Source organism: Gymnoscopelus microlampas (genome assembly GCF_963454915.1).
Source record: "Gymnoscopelus microlampas genome assembly, chromosome: 6".
In the NCBI taxonomy this organism is placed as follows: Eukaryota; Metazoa; Chordata; class Actinopteri; order Myctophiformes; family Myctophidae; genus Gymnoscopelus; species Gymnoscopelus microlampas.
In genome coordinates this window covers 42,420,772-42,437,507 of record NC_139943.1, presented here as the reverse complement: position 1 = coordinate 42,437,507, position 16,736 = coordinate 42,420,772, and the positions used below count along the sequence as shown (strand labels likewise).

Sequence of the window (16,736 nt, the reverse complement as noted above, 5' to 3'; positions counted from 1 at the left end):
GTGCAATAAAATGCATTATGAAAGTATCTATAATGTATTATAGATACAGACTTCATAGAAAGTGTTTGTTGTGTGTTTTTATGAGTGATGGTGGATAAGCAGAACACACAGAGATTGTGTTTAGAGTTTAGAATACAGGCATGCGCTACCTCCTGGACTAACTGCAGCACGTGTGGAGAAACGAGTCTGGCCAGCGCCGAACCCTGTGATCGCAGCGTTGCGGGTAGAGAAGCGGGGAGGTCCCGGGGTCAGATCAAAGGGGTCAGAGGTTGTACCCTCACTGTGAGATTGGTGGGTCAGCCAGGGTGGGGATGTGCCAGGTGGCTCAGGGGTCAGAGAGAGAGCCGAAGTGACTGAGAGCGAGGAAGCAGCAGCCAGAGTGGAGGCAGAGTGAACGTTAGTGTGTGCAGTCATGCCGGACGGACTGGGGCTTCCAGAGACCATGGGGTCAACAGTGGGACTACTGTCAAGGTCTGGGTCAGGCTCAAGAAGGGGGTCGGTTATAGAGCCCGCTGCGCCCGAGTTTGTGACGCTGGAGTCAGGCATGCTGGTGAATGGCGTGTGGCCGGAGACGGCGGCCGTGAAGGATGGTGGAGAGGTGGTGAGGCTCAGCTCGGCCGATCGCTTACGCCGCCCTGAGTTGCTGACGAGATCGGGACCAAGTGTATTCCCACCATTTAGATCCTGGACATAATTGAAACATTCATATTAGCCAGAATATTATACTTAAAAAAAATATATATCCAGAATAATGCATATTGACATGCTACAGTAGCTGTATAATCCTGGGACATCAGCTAAACTCCATTAACTAAACTACCTTGTAGAACAGATAACATACAGTGGTCTGGATAGAAGAGTGGAGAACCATTTTAAATCATATAAGGTGATCAGTCACTGTCCAAGGAACCCACATTGATTTGACGGTAGATAACTGGCTCAGTAAGAAGATATGATAAAACTCACATAAGGACTGACTATCTCTGAGTCTAAAAACAGGCCCACCAGTTCTCCTGTGAGGGTGATGTCTTGTAGTAGAATGTCCCCGTCCAGGACCTGTAGTTTGTACTGGGTGATCAGTCCATTGGGCTGGGCAGGGCTCTTCCATCTCACAAGGATGGACACAGAATCCTCAGCTTCTGCCTTGAGATCTATCACCTCACTGGGTGCTACAGTACGCGCACACGCACACACACACACACACACACACACACACACACACACACACAAACACACTTTTGTTCAGTATGGGTTTGTTAGGAAATGGAGAAAGGCAGGGAGCTACCAGATGTCAATGACCTGCATATGTCTCAAGCTATCTACCCTAACCCATTCAATCCTGAAATGCATCTACAAATGTCTTCTAAATCCTAACAGTTTTCTGAAAATTGTATGTTGCTATAATATCAGTGGTTCTCACACTTTTTCATGCCTATATGTATTTGGTTTGCGGACCCCCATCTCAAAATATTTTGTTACAGGGACTCCCAGAAGCAAAGATTTGAGTTACATACAAATGTTTGCTTTAACAAATATATATTCAAAGATTTCCCCAAATGTTCATGATTTTTCAAAATAGCAGATCTACAAGCTCATAGCATGGCACTCGGTGTTGTCCTATGAGATTGTAGATCTGCTATTGTTTTTATAGCAAAAAAAAATAATGGCTATAGCTAAAATGACACAGATGCGTTCCCGGATTGAATGGGCTAATTAACCCTGTTCTTGTCTCAGTGGGGGAAGAGACAAGAGCCTGCTGTGGACTAAAACACCACACAGTGAGCTGGCGTCTGACTCTCCCTCCCACTAGGAAAGGCTGCAAATTCTTTTGTAGACCTACATTCTCTGCAAAGAAAAATACAGGGCACAGATGGGGGCTGTGTTTTATCTCAGAGCTAAGGTGGAACCAAAATTTTAAGTTGGACAGTAGTATGTATTCAGCAATGTCAATAATTCCCAACCCTGCTCCTAGGGAGACGCCTACGGTAGCTCTGTGACATTTTCTATCCTTGTGGGTAATTAACTGCATTCAACTGATGTCTCAGGTTCAGCTAGAATGTCATGGATGCAAGCTGAATGCAGTTACATTTCTGGTACAATAGAACAAAAACCTGTACACTAAAGTAAACTACAGTGTATAGAAATTGCCCCAAAAATCTTTCACAGAAGCCCATCTCATGTACAAACAGGTGTGTGGGACTGTATGTGTTTGATTGTGAGCAGATTCCTTACCCTCAGCATGCGTTACTATATCTGCCTGTGCCACTGGGCCCACTTCTCCAGCTGACTTGGCTCTGACTGCCACCGTGTACTTAGTGAAGGGGTTCAAACCAGAGTAGACATACCGCAGGTCTCCTGTGCTATTCTCATACATAGGACCTGAGCCAACGAAGGAAAAGAAAATCCTGTGTTAGGGGCATGTCATTGGTTTGTGCAAAACACATGAATGAATATGAAGTGTGTGTACTGTATGCTTGGGTGAATATGAATCAACCTGTAGGCCCAGACAGATAGATCACGTAGCTGAATTTCCCTGTCACAATGGTGGGAGGATCCCAAGACATGGAGATGGATTTAGATGTCATATTCCATATGGTGAAATTATGAGGAGGATCCTCTGGGGCTGCACGACAGATGTACACACACAGAAAACAGATGAAAACACAATATGAACACAGGATAATTGGTCTCCATACACCCAATCTCATATAACTAAACAACAAAACAATTGCACGCATTGCAATCTCATCAGCACAGGGCATCACACACCCCCTCAATCAATCTGGGTGCTGGTACAGAACATTGAGGTGCAGAGGGGCACGCTTTGGGGAAAGGCTGATATCTGCAGAGATATCTCCCTTAAACAGCAGACCTCACTGAACAGGCATGAGTGTTGCTGTTGCTGTGTGCTCATGTGCGACTGTTGTAGGTTCCCTTGTAGGACAATAAAGTCTATAATAATAACAATAATGATGCTGAATATGTTATACTACCATAGACACAGAGATGAAAGATATTGCCAACATAGATATTACTCATCCATCCAAATGCAACAGCATGTGTTACTGTACATTCTGTACACACTGGACAGTATACTGTAAGTGTACCTGATTCTGGCATGCGGACCATGGTGGAAGCTATTTGACCCTCGCCATCCGAGGTAAAGGCAGACACTTCAAAGAGGTACGCTGTGTGGGGCCGCAGCTCATCCACTCCAACAGATATGGGTACGTTCCAGGAAGCCGCTGGGGGCACAGCCGAGAGGGTGACAGGGGGAGAGGACGCCGTCACCTCTGATGGGCTTTGGGTCCCGCGGGACAGGATATCAGCTGCATCCTAAGAGCACAATGCACGTAGCACTTTGTAGCAGTTCAGATACAGCAAAAACAAGTTGTGTATGTTTTCAAATATATACAAAGAAGTGTCATTACGCCTGCAGAGATAGGGGCTTAACGTCAATCAACATTTCTATGCATGACGCAATTTATTTGTAAGAACGTCAGAGAGAAGAAAAACCACAATAGACAACAAGTTGCGAGATGGCGGAATAATAATGCATAGCTTGAAAGCTAGTTCAGGCAGATATTCTGGAGTGGGTCACACGCACGTGCGTGACTGTGTTGGTTATGTAACAGTGACGTGTCAAGCAGCTGACAGATTTGGTGGCTTATTTAAGCTCACTTCATTCCGCTGTCGCATACTGCAGGTTCATATATGAGCTTCCTTGTCCCATCGCCACCCCAGCACCACCAGGAGGCTCTGCTTCCCCTGTGGGTTCTGTTTTCCCTTGGGGGGATTTGTGATATATCTCCCTGCTCTTAAAATGGTTGCCTTAATTGTACTGAGCAGGGACTAATATGTAGTAGAGCCAGACGACCAAGATTTTCTTTAGAATGCTTAGACTGTTTTATTTCGACAGGACAGTGGAGAGAGGCAGGAATGCAAGGTTGATTCTAAAGCCTGATTTATACTTAGTTGTGCGCCGGTGTCAAAATAGCAGATTTACAAATCTCACAACGTGCGGCGCTGTGATGCATTGTGAGCTTGTAGCTCTGCTGTTTTCGATGTGTGACATGATGCACAACTAAGTCCAAATCAGGTCAAGGGTCAAGGATTATGCGGCGCCTTACGTTGCAGTGAGGCAGCGCTCCTATCATAATGTCCTCAGCGTTGAGCTCCAGCGTGCGAACCGTCTGTGCGGTCCTGGCATGATTGACCTTCACTGCAAACTTGGTGATGAGGCCGTTGATGCGGTGCGGAAGAAACCAGGTGACTACCACGAACGTCTGGTTGTGAGCGAACGCCGTCAGGTTGGTCACCAAGCCTGGAGCTGCAGCACACACAGACCCAGATGCATTGGGCACGCACGCACGCACGCACGCACGCGCACACACACACACACACACACACACACACACACACACACACACACACACACACATATTAAATGCTTTGTTTGAATCCACAAATTATATTGCAAAGGGCTTCGCAATTTGATGGCACAAGGCATCCCTCTCCACACAGTCAGGCTGCATATCTCAGTTGAAACAGAGCAGGATTTTTTAGCGGCTTGGCTTTTCTCTTCATCAAACAAACAAACACACACGCGCATGCATGCATGCACGCACGCTCGCTCGCGCTTGTGCACGTACACACACACACAGTCACACACACACAGCCACACACAGCCACGCACGCATACAGTCAAAAATAGGCAGGCGCCAACCTATATACAGTCAAAAATAGACATACACAGAGACAGACAGACACACACACACACACACACACACACACACACACACACACAGACAAACAGACACCCCCATACACACACAAATACATACACAAACAGAGAACAGAAACATGCATGCACACATAGCCTACTACTGTATACAGAACACAGCACACACTCAACATTATATTATATGACACCAGAATGAATGGCAATACGCGTATGCAACATATTACATGAGCACTGAGGATTTGACTGTGTAACTATGGATGGATACCCACCGGCCTCAGCTGTCTTGAAGTACAAAGACTTGCTGAATGCTCCCTTTTTTCTCTCGGTTTGTGCTGCTACCTAGAGAGACAGAGTCGGTGAAGGGAGAGGGGAGAGGGAGGGAGTGGGGTACAGGGAGAGGGAAAGGAAAAGAGAAGAGTTGGAGGGTGAGAGAAAAGGAAGACATGGAGGGAGGGAAGAGAGAAGGCAGGAGAGAGGATTAGGGGAGGAGGAAGGCAGGAAGAGCAGAGAGAGGTATTACTTCATATTATTAATTCATGGCTCAGTCATCAGATCCATTGTGTTTACTGTAGCTCCACAGGTGTTGATGACATGAACAACATGCAGTGAGTGCTGATCAATTGATAAGTACACCAATACAACAGTAGCCTTTTACACCTGCAGGGTCCAGTGGTTGTGTAACGTTACCTGTGTTTCATAAAGCTGACACACACACTACGGGTGGCTAACCTACAACTGATAAAGATAGCCAGACATGTATTGTATACTCAACTGCGGGTAACATAGTACACTTAAAAGAAAAACCAAAGTTACTTAATCCATATTACTATAGGTAGCTAAGTGGGCATGCTTCGGGATGTATCGTTCAGGTTTTGGTACCCAGCATTGGCTGGGTTATTCTTTTAGATACACAACACATGCAGGTATTTGTGGGCATGGCCAACTCCACCTTTTCTTGGAGGCACTAAGGCATTATGTCACTGTAGCTAAAATAAAATGTGTGGGTGAAACGGGTCCTATCTCTGCCTCCCTCCTCCTATCTCTCTCTCCCTCTATATCTCTCTGTCTCTCTATGATCAACCTCTGGTCTGATGTCACACACAAACTCCCTCCCTCACTCTCTCCACTCTCTCTCTCACTGATCGAGCTCTGGTCTATGTCACACATAGTGGACACTGTTGCCTAAAGTTACGGCCCTAATGTGGCCTCATTCTGTGTTTTAACCCCATGGTAATTTCAGTGCCACATGGTAATTGGAGGGTAGGGTGGAGTGGAGTGGTGTCTGGAGACAAACCTGGGCCTCATTCCTCAATCAGCCAGCAGCCAGCATAAAAGCCTAGGGGAACCTCCATTTCGACCCTTCATGCCATCCGTCACCTCCATGTGCTGACCCCTTTTTTGTAGCTAGCATTCATAGCTGTTTTCTGTGTCTGTAGGCGCTGTGCCATACCTTTATGCTTGGTGCTTATAAGGTAACTTTAATAAAAGTGTTTAAAGTAAAGACAAGGGAAGCTTGGTAGGGGTATGCTGCCATTTCTTTTAGACCTTTTTTTATACCATGTTTATGTTTAGTTAGGGAGGTTAGATTGTCATTTTTGTTTGGTAGAGAGCCTGCCTGGGAAGCAAAAGGTCCCAGGTTCGATTCCCGGCCCCGGCAATGTGTCGAGGTGTCCCTGAGCAAGACTTAAGACACCTAACTGCTCCCCGGCTGCGCTGAAGTCTGACCACTTGGTCAACAATCAGCTGGGTGAAGCTGAAAACTGAATTTTCCCCGTGGGATCAAATATATACTGTAATTCACCAAATGTGTGTGTGCATGTGTCAGTCTGTCACTCTGTGGCTGGCATAACTCAGAAAGTGACCTCTTCAAATTTGGTGTGTCTCGTTTGACCCAGAGGGTCATATGAGAGTCAATCTGGGAACACATCGGCAAAAAAAAGAAAATATGTTTTTTTTCAGCTGCTGCGCTGAATGCGTCTTGAGAGATTATTATGAGTAAACACAATGGATACGTGTGCAATGGCAATTCGGACGGTTTCCCGAGAACCACTAACACATGTATCTGTCAGACTGCAGGTCTGAGGAGAACGCACAAATTCTCTGTGTGTTTGGGAGATTGTATGCATTGGCTTCCCTGATTGGCCAACCAAACCCTCGCCTTCAGGAATTTGGGGGAAGTAGAAGAGGAGGTCATCATAACTTTGATGATGACCATGTAATCCCGACTTGCATCGTTCGCTACATGCAAGGCACCAAGGCTGGCACCCTGCCACCAGTCTAGTAAGTCTAATATATTTTCTTGTGATCTTTGTGACTATAAGCCATGGGTACGTAATAACAAATTAACATCAGAGGCTTCCGTTGTTGCCTCTGGCTAAGGCTGATACACCTGCCCTTGGTCAGATAAACTCTGGCAATGAAAAATTATAATCTATTAAGAACTTTTAACTTCAAGTAATTTCCATATAATTACGGTACATAAAAAGCAACTGATATTGTTGTTTAGATATGGCATAGTATTATATGTATATGTACAGTAGAAGTTGTCTCTTATTTGTTGCCCTACCTTTTGTAGGAAAGTCACCAGACAGTCCATACACACAAAACACACTGCATCTGCACTGTATGTGTACAACTACAGTATATGCATACGCACGTATATCTGTGTGGAGAAATAATTGTTTGTATATGTTTTCCTGCTTTCCTGCATTTTGAGTACATTTCTATATTGCATCTGGATCTAATTCCTCTTCTACTCTTCATCTTTAAATAGCTCATTTGTACAATTACATTGCAACAAATACAACGCATTAAAAAAACGTAGCTGCTAAGACTAAGTACTGCACCATAGAAGAGACTAGGTTTGATGGACCCACACATTGACATGTCAATGTCTGTATACAATATATGGTAACGTGATACACACACACAGGCATGCAAACAAATGCAGTACACACACACGCGCACATAATCATTGTGTGTCTCCTATGAAGGTCATGGAGGTTAATGAATTCTGAAAACTAATAAGCGTGATCACATTCAAGCTCAATGACAACAGACAGTGGAAAGAGCCATGGGTGATCCATAGATCTGTTTACCTGATCAATAATTCAATCAGAATCAATTATTCAGCCAGATCAAGAGAATAGAGTCTTGTCACATGGAATCTGCTTCACGCTGGGCCACACACATCAGCGTTAAGAGCAGTATGCTGTATGTGTGCTCAATTAAAATACATACAAGCATATGTGTACATATGAACATGTATAAGTGTGATAGTATGTATGTACTAGGCCTGTCCCCAACTAAGGATTTCTATAGTCGAATCTGATTGGCCAAATATTGCCTATAGTCGACTAATAGTCGACTAATGCAACACCAAAAAATTAAAATTAAAATATATATTTTTTATTTTTTAAACTTTTTAAACTTTTTATTTTTATTTTTTTGGCATGATTCGACTGAGATTGGCAGTCGAATCAGTCTGATTCGACTGCCAATCTCTCAGTCGAATCATGCAAAAAAAGATATTAGGAAAAGATGAGGAACATTCCATTTAGGCTGTAGGGGTGCTTAATGTCTGATTTAACATATACTTGCTTGGTTTCTCCCAAACAATCATAATGTATATCCTATTTTTGGCAAACTATTAGTTAATTAAATAACAAATTAGACTAATCCCTCAGTCAAATAATGAAAAAAAAAATTTTTTTCCATTTTTTTCATGATTCGATTAAGAGATTGTCAGTCAACTCAGACTCCCCTCAACTGATTAGACGACTATTCGAATAATCGAGGTCACGCCTAGTATGTACAGTATGTATGTATGCATGTGCTTGCATTTATGTACATGTACCTGTGTGTGCACGTGTCTATGTGCATGCATATCATTGCTGTCAGGCAGAAACTTTGTTTCTACAGAATATCATCTTTTTACACACACAAGTAGCAAAAATAGCAGATCTAGAAGCTTACAATGCATTGCGATGCAAATCGTTGTGGGCTTGTACAGTATATCTACTATTAGTCAGGGCTGTTAGCAAAAAAATGTGGACAGGGCTGACAAAAGCGCCATTTTTTTTCTACATGCTCTCCATCACCATAAGTTTCATTTTGGACGGGGAGCCACATCATCAAGATAGCAGAAGGCGGCCATCTTGGATTTCAAAGATGGCCACCATGTAATATCTATGAGTGCCAATATCTCGGCATCCAAGCCACTTTGAAGGTCAATCTTGGTGTCAAAATATTTATTTTTGGGGTCAAGGAATTTGATAAAGCTATTGAGAATATCAGCAAGTGACTATTTCTGCCAATATTTGAACATTTGGTTCATTCTGGCAATTAGTCAGGTCGCTTAGGTCCAGATGTGGACACAGCGAACAAAAGCACCAGATTCTTTCCACATGCTCCCCATAAACCATAACTTTAAATATTTGGTAGGAGCCACATCATCAAGATGGCGGAATGCGGCCATCTTGGATTTCAAAGATGGCTACCATGTAATAGCTATAAGTGCCAATATCTCGGCTTCCAAGCCAGTAGGAAGGTTAATCTTGGTGTCAAGGAATGCATTTAAGCTATTGAGAATACCACTTTGTGGGGTTTACATGTTCTCCCCGTGTCTCCTAGGGTAGGTACCCTCACAAAAACATGCAGTAATCCTGGTCACTATAACGCCTCCCCCATGACAGCCAGGGCAGGGCGCCTGATGGAGGGGAAAGGAACTGGTTGGAATAACGTGTTCCTTCCACGCGCCACGTCCTACCAGGGAAACTCCTTCCTGTCAGGTGACAAGAAGGTCAGTTGGCTCTCATGCATTGAAGGAGATATGAGCTCGGCTCTGGGCTCCCTAGGCTGGCGGGGGGAGTGTAGCGCCCAGGATCACTTAGATAATTGGCACCGGGTGAAAAAAGGGTTACAAAATCGTGGGATAAAAAAACAATATTAAAAAATATTTATTTTTTTTTAAAAAGAAAAAAAAGAGAATACCACTTGATTTTTGTTTGTACCAAGATCAAATAAATATGTTAATTCTAGCAATGCATATTTACATAATTTTCATCTTTGTTAGTGGTAGGACACCTTTAAAAATGGATAACCTTGTATTTCTGCAGCATGCGGTACGTGCATAAATGAAGCATTATGTTAACCTCCCACCGGATCGTTACTACTCTGTAAGCATGCAGTAACAGCCTGATTTGGTTATATTAGCCTCCAGCGTGGATGGGAATGCTCTGTGAGATCATTATAAATGCCGGTGTCTCTTAAGACTATCTAACCTACTGAAACTTTTGCCACACTGTTTACAGTAGAAAGGTTTTTCTTCAGTGTGCACACGCAGGTGTCTCTTCAGACTATTTAAGACACTGAAACTCTTGTCACATAGTTTACAGTAGAAAGGTTTTTCTCCAGTGTGGATACGCTGGTGTGTCGTCAGACTACCTAACTCACTGAAACTCTTGTCACATTGTTTACAGTGGAAAGGTTTCTCTCCAGTGTGAATACGCTGGTGTTTCTTAAGACTACCTAACTCTCTGAAACGCTTGTCACATTGTTTACAGTGGAAAGGTTCCTCTCCAGTGTGAATACGCTGGTGTTTCTTAAGACTATCTAAGACACTGAAACTCTTGTCACATAGTTTACAGTGGAAAGGTTTCTCTCCAGTGTGAATATGCTGGTGTTTCTTAAGACTATCTAAGACACTGAAACTCTTGTCACATAGTTTACAGTGGAAAGGTTTCTCTCCAGTGTGAATACGCTGGTGTGTCTTAAGACTACCTAACTCACTGAAACTCTTGTCACACTGTTTACAGTAGAAAGGTTTTTCTCCAGTGTGGATACGCTGGTGTGTCGCCAGACACTGAAACTCTTGTCACATAGTTTACAGTGGAAAGGTTTTTCTCCAGTGTGAATACGCTGGTGTTTCTTAAGATTATCTAAGACACTGAAACTCTTGTTACATAGTTTACAGTGGAAAGGTTTCTCTCCAGTGTGAATACGCTGGTGTTTCCTCAGACTACCTAACTAATCCTGTACCTAGCCTGTAGACCCGTTCGCAACTTGGTGTGAGGGGAGTTTCTCACTTTAACTGAGTCAATGGGTACCTAGACATGAAAAATCAAAGAGGTGCTCGTCCGCCATAGTGCCACGAATGGCGCAATGGCCAAATCAAATATGGCCGCCATCGGCTATGATGAAAATCCAACTTTTTTGTTTCTGAGTGTATATACACATGCAATACCTCCATTTGGACTAATTATGGGGTGGGGAATTCATTTCTGATATTATTATGACCATTTTGGGTGATTATGACCTTAATTGACCTAATTTGACCTAATTGGGTGTTGAAATGAGCAAATAAAAGTGATATAGACCTACACAATTATATACAAATAAAATCATAACACAAAATCAGATAAATTCTCTCAAGGTGCACCATATGTGTGCATGCAGGTTAGTGTGATGGATTTTTACAGGAGGGATTTTCAATCTTTCCATGGCAGAATATGATGCACGGAACTCCAGCAGCACGGCACCCACATCGGCGAGTGTCACACTTGCCTGCACACTTGCATACTGTGAGCAGACTTGGTGGTAAGGCCTTCAGACACTTTGATGGCAGGAGTGTGCCAAAGTGCTCCTCCCACCCATGTTCCATTGGTGCTAGTCTTGCCTCGGGTTCCTTGGCTGTCGAAAGCAGGTGGCAAGCCCTATGCACCAGAAAGGCACCTCTTTGGATGTGTCCTCTGATCACACTACTTGTGGGAGGGAGAGCATCAATTCCAGCACTGGCACTAGTATAATTTTCTACCCTGAGGTCATCAAATGTCTTGGCTGTTGTACTTGACCTGGCTCCTGCCCAGACACGTACCAAGTACTTCTCTGCCAACGCTGCGTCTTGTTCGGTCAAGGTGTCTGCCTCTCCAAAATTTGTCAGGTATTGCACTGGGTCAGAAGCCATAGCTGCATGTTTGGTCCCCACCTTGCTCATGCAGTCATCTCCAGTCAGGATATGTGCCTTGATCACTGTCTTGGCTAGTGGTGCTCCAAGACGAGAGACTGCTTGATGCAGTGGAAGCATGCGCCGCTTCTCACCAGTGCCATACTGCTGCCAGATCTCCTTCATCCCCAGTGCTTGGAAGTATGGGGTGTAGTATAAAAGTAATGCAAAGGTGTCCGTGTCATTGGAGACTACGACAACTCTCTTGCACTTTTTCACACGAACAGCCCACTCCACATGCACCACGAGCCTGGTGTCAGCTTCCTCAATCCAGTTCAAGAGGTCAGGGATCTCTTTGCCACCAGCCGCCTTTGCTGGGAGCACCTCATCATCAGAGACAACAGAGCTGACAATGATGGTAGCATTGCCACAGGCTTGATTGCACACCATATCCCGAACTAACAGCTGGAGATTCCGTTTGTTCTGCTCAGATGCCCAGAACTTGTCAAGTTGCTGAGGGATGGGTGTGTCTCTGTTCATGCCAATGATGTCGATGCCTGTTGAGTCTGTACGCCGCATGCGCTCCCCTTCCTTTAGAGACCTCTCAATGTAGGAATCAAGCACGAGATGCATGAAATCTGGCTCTTGGCAGAGGGATAATGTTGAGCTGATGATGGCGTTGATGACAGCACCTAAAGTAGGGAATCGTGCTAGTGGCATCTGCCACATCTTCGACATGAAGTCTACCACAACGTGAGTGGCAAGAGTAGACTTCGGACTCCATTGGGTGAGGTCAAGTCCAGGCTCAATCTCACTGACAAGTTTTGACTTGTTGACATGAGCTGGAAGGTCACCATCAAACAGGGGAGATGTTGGGAGCACATCATGGGTAAGTACCTGCCGGATGTTCATGCCCCGCTCCTTAGCAATGTCCACACTCCTATGTGCCTCAGCCATGTCTTTGGGTGAGACCAACTTCTGCTCCTTCATAATGGTTGTTGGTGTCTTCTTTGGTTGCTCATTGAACTGAGGTAGCTTCCTCTTTGATATGGTTGTGCTCATTTTCTTGGTCTTCTCGACTAACCTCTCCTGCCTGTATGAACAGTAGACACGTTCCCCATTTCTGAGACAGTTGAGCAAGCGTGGAGCGACCCTTCTGTCAACAGCCTGCTTAGTGAGCAGATTGTGCAGTGGCACAGGCACATTGACCGTTATTGAATATGGGTTCTGCCGCTCTAGCACAAAGTCCAGCAGCTTCGCCACATTCTGGTTGAATGTAAGGCGGCGAGTGGTGCTCAGTGCATGCTGGAGATGGCATTCTGTCTGTTTCATGGTGTGGTTGTTGGTGAGAAGGTTGAGGACATTGGTGATCGACCCAATCTCGTGGAACAAGAGCTCGAACTCTGCCACAGCATTTGTGTTGTGTGTGGCTCCTACTACATAGTGACCTCCAGGACCCTTCGACACTCGCTGAATGGTCTGCTCGACCTTCATGTCACCTCCAACAGCACAGAACCAGCTTTGGCGATCCTGAACAACCCACTGGCCTATAGAGAAGCGCCGGTAGAGCTCAGGATGTGTGAACTCTAGCACCTTGATTTGTTCAAGATACCATGAGCCATGACACAGGTAGTTTATGCAGTCACATTCTGCAAAGATCGGCATAGAGTCCTCGACAGTAGCAGCATGTAGATTCCAGTTTCCTTCTCTTTCAGAGACTACAGCATTCTTGATGACGGCCACCAACTCCAGCCAAACTCCAAAAAATTGGCAGAGCTCTGACTTGGCCTCACACTCCTTCTCAAACTCCAGAAAGTCCTGATTCAACTTCTCTACTTGTCCAATCAGGGCCTCAAACTGCTCTGGGCAATGTTGATTTGCAGCCAGTGTAGAGTGCAGTGCCTCTACCTGTGCTAGCACTGGATATGCAGCTTTGTCCTTGTTGTGCCAGAACATCTCCCACTGGAGTGACCTGATCACATCCTCAACAATCAGCATCCCAGTGAGAGCCCGGACATAATGGCTGCCGTTTAACACTGACTCTATCACACCAGGTCCAAACACGGCACACTCAACCAGTGCGTCATCCGGGCCAGAACCTCGAAGCAGTTTTCCCTGGCATCTGAGCAGAACACGAGTCCAATGGAAAGGGCCCATGCAGAGGAAGAGATCCTTGAACTGTTCCGTCTCGTGCAGGTAAATATCTACAGCTGGGGCGAACACGCCTTCATCGCACCATATCGCCATTGATGCCTGATGCTCAGTGATGGGTCTTGGTATGACAGGGAGGAAGCCAACACGCATTATCGGCACCACAGTAGATGAGACAAGTGTGTGCACAGCGGCCCATATAAGAGGGTCTTCTGCTGGTGCACCACAGCGGATCAAACTGATCAAGAATTCTCTCTTTGCAGATACACTTCGGGCAGTTGGCATGTTGAGTAATGTTGCTTGCTTGTTTTCAGGATGCAGCAACATGTCTGGTGGCAGGGCAGGTCAAACTACTGGCCTGGCATGGGGAGGTACCTCTTGACATGGCAACTGTGTCCGCAGGATTGGATCAGCGTGGCTTAATCCTGTACTTGACACTGGAGGTTTATGAAGGGGTCTGTTCACGGTGGCATCTTGAAACAGTACTAATGCTGCGTAGTGTGAACCCTTGGTACCTGAGAGTGATGACTTATCAGCGAGTTGTCCATGCCTGCCATAGTATAATCCTCCCTTGTGAAAGTACTTGGTATGGGTGTCTCTCCATCTTCTGAGCATTTCACAGCATAGCTAGCGAGAAGACTGCGGGCAGATCTGATAGTCTGGTAGCTCGAACAGGAACCAATCCGGTTGAAGGCTGTGAGAAGGCTTTTGCTGCGATCTCTTGATATTTCAATTTCAATGACAAGATGATCCTTAATGGGCAAAATAATATCAGAAATGATTTATACATGTCAGAATTAGTTGAATTAGACTTAATGCACTTGTTTTTAGTCCTAACAATGGCCAAGTTATGGCAAGGTCTTCGGAATAGCAAAATGACCTTGACCATGACCTTCCAAGGTCAAAATCACCCAAAATGGTCATAACAATATCAGAAATGAATTCCCCACCCCATAGTTAGTCCAAATGGAGGTATTGCATGTGTATATACACTCAGAAACAAAAAAGTTGGATTTTCATCATAGCCGATGGCGGCCATATTTGATTTGGCCATTGCGCCATTCGTGGCACTATGGCGGACGAGCACCTCTTTGATTTTTCATGTCTAGGTACCCATTGACTCAGTTCAAGTGAGAAACTCCCCTCACACCAAGTTGCGAACGGGTCTACAGGCTAGGTACAGGATTAAACTCACTGAAACTCTTGTCACACTGTTTACAGTGGAAAGGTTTTTCTCCGGTGTGGACACGCTGGTGTGTCTTCAGGTGACTTATCTGATTGAAACTCTTGTTACACTGTTTACAGTGGAAAGGTTTCTCTCCAGTGTGGACACACTGGTGTTTGTTCAGACTACCTGACTCACTGAAACTTTAGTGACACTCTTTACAGATGTGAGTTTTCTTTCCTTTGTAAATCGTCTGATTTTTCTTTACATCTCCTGGTTGAGTTAAAACCTCGCCAAACCGTTGATGACTTTGAGATTTTGGTGGGTCTGTGTCTCCTTGTTTCCGGCTGGTTACAGAGCTGACTATTTGCTGACGGGCCTCTGAACAGATATGTCCATGCCTCAGCGTTTGGCGGTTGAGGTCGTCGTGGCTCGGATGAGACGTGAAGGTACACTCAGAACAGGAGAGCTTAGGATTGGGACCACACTCCTCCCAGGAGTGGCGGTTCATAGTCAGTGCTGCTGCTGTACATGGACTGTGATGGGAACAGAGTTGTAGGTTCTGTTGAGGCTGGAGAATGTGCCCTCTCTATCTCCCTGAATTCTTTGTCTACCAAAGTTCTGTATACCCTTCTCTCACAACAGGTGTGGACACACCATCTTCTTGTCTAGAAGTGGCAGTCTAAAGTAATTTCACACCTCATATATCTGAGCAGAGCTTTGGTCTGACCTCACTCACAACATAATCGGTTGCCATGCATGCCTAGCAACACCGATGTGTAAAGGATGCCGCCCCCTCCATTGGGCAAGAGTGATGTCATCAATATGACATCATGACCATGACCATGACGGCAGAGATCCACATTGAAGCCACGCCATGTGTTTCTCATTTTGTGTGTTTATTATTTACTAATTAGTCAAGTAAATGACAGTTTAAGTTAAGTTTACGGTACAACACGATGTGGTTTAAAACGTCTCACGAAGCTCAGCAATGGGTGATTATGGCGCACCGCTCGTATCAGATATATTGCCAGAATGAACCAACCAAATAGTCACTTGTTGATATTCCCATGGTGGCCATCTTTGAAATCCAAGATGGCCGCCTTCTGCCATCTTGATGACGTGGCTCCCCGTCCAAAATGAAACTTATGGTGATGGAGAGCATATAGAAAAAATGTGGCGCTTTTGTCAGCCGTGTCCACATTTTCCTAAAATCTTGTCCTAAGCAACCTGACTATATTTTCGCTATTTAAAGGAGACATCCGGTCATTTTAAGTGTTATGTTTGATGTGCGTCAAATCACTTACCGACGTAGAAATGAAAATCGCGTGACTCCACAAATCCCCCTATCGACCCCCACCGTTGGCATGATAGTAGGATGCTGGATAGCCCAAATTCGCCTATTTTAACAAATGCAAAGTCTGTTTTTTTGCTTCTAGTACTCATTGTTGAGTCCCATGATAATGTAACAGGCGCTAAAACTCCGAGAAGCTAACGGCTAATAACAGAACGAGCTAATGCTGGTTGCCTGTTTCTCTCCCGACCTGGCAACCTGGGGCTGCCATGCAGAGAGATAAGCAGCCCCAGCATTAGCTCGTTCTGTTATTAGCCGTTAGCTTCTCGGAGTTTTAGCGCCTGTTACATTATCATGGGACTCAACAATGAGTACTAGAAGCAAAAAAACAGACTTTGCATTTGTTAAAATAGGCGAATTTGGGCTATCCAGCATCCTA

General features: G+C 44.9%; 1 protein-coding gene across 1 annotated transcript in view; it reads right to left on the bottom strand.

Moving 5' to 3' along the window:
• The window catches only part of ptprq (protein tyrosine phosphatase receptor type Q), a gene marked incomplete at its 5' end in the record, with an annotated part of 81,953 nt that overhangs the window by 39,515 nt on the left and 25,702 nt on the right, over positions 1 to 16,736 (bottom strand). Inside the window, 7 exons of the mRNA XM_084059582.1 lie at positions 150 to 684; positions 979 to 1,169; positions 2,233 to 2,379; positions 2,495 to 2,623; positions 3,108 to 3,336; positions 4,131 to 4,330; positions 5,014 to 5,083. Of these exons, the coding sequence (XP_083915708.1) occupies positions 150 to 684; positions 979 to 1,169; positions 2,233 to 2,379; positions 2,495 to 2,623; positions 3,108 to 3,336; positions 4,131 to 4,330; positions 5,014 to 5,083 (1,501 nt within the window). The remainder of the gene's footprint in view (positions 1 to 149; positions 685 to 978; positions 1,170 to 2,232; positions 2,380 to 2,494; positions 2,624 to 3,107; positions 3,337 to 4,130; positions 4,331 to 5,013; positions 5,084 to 16,736) is intronic.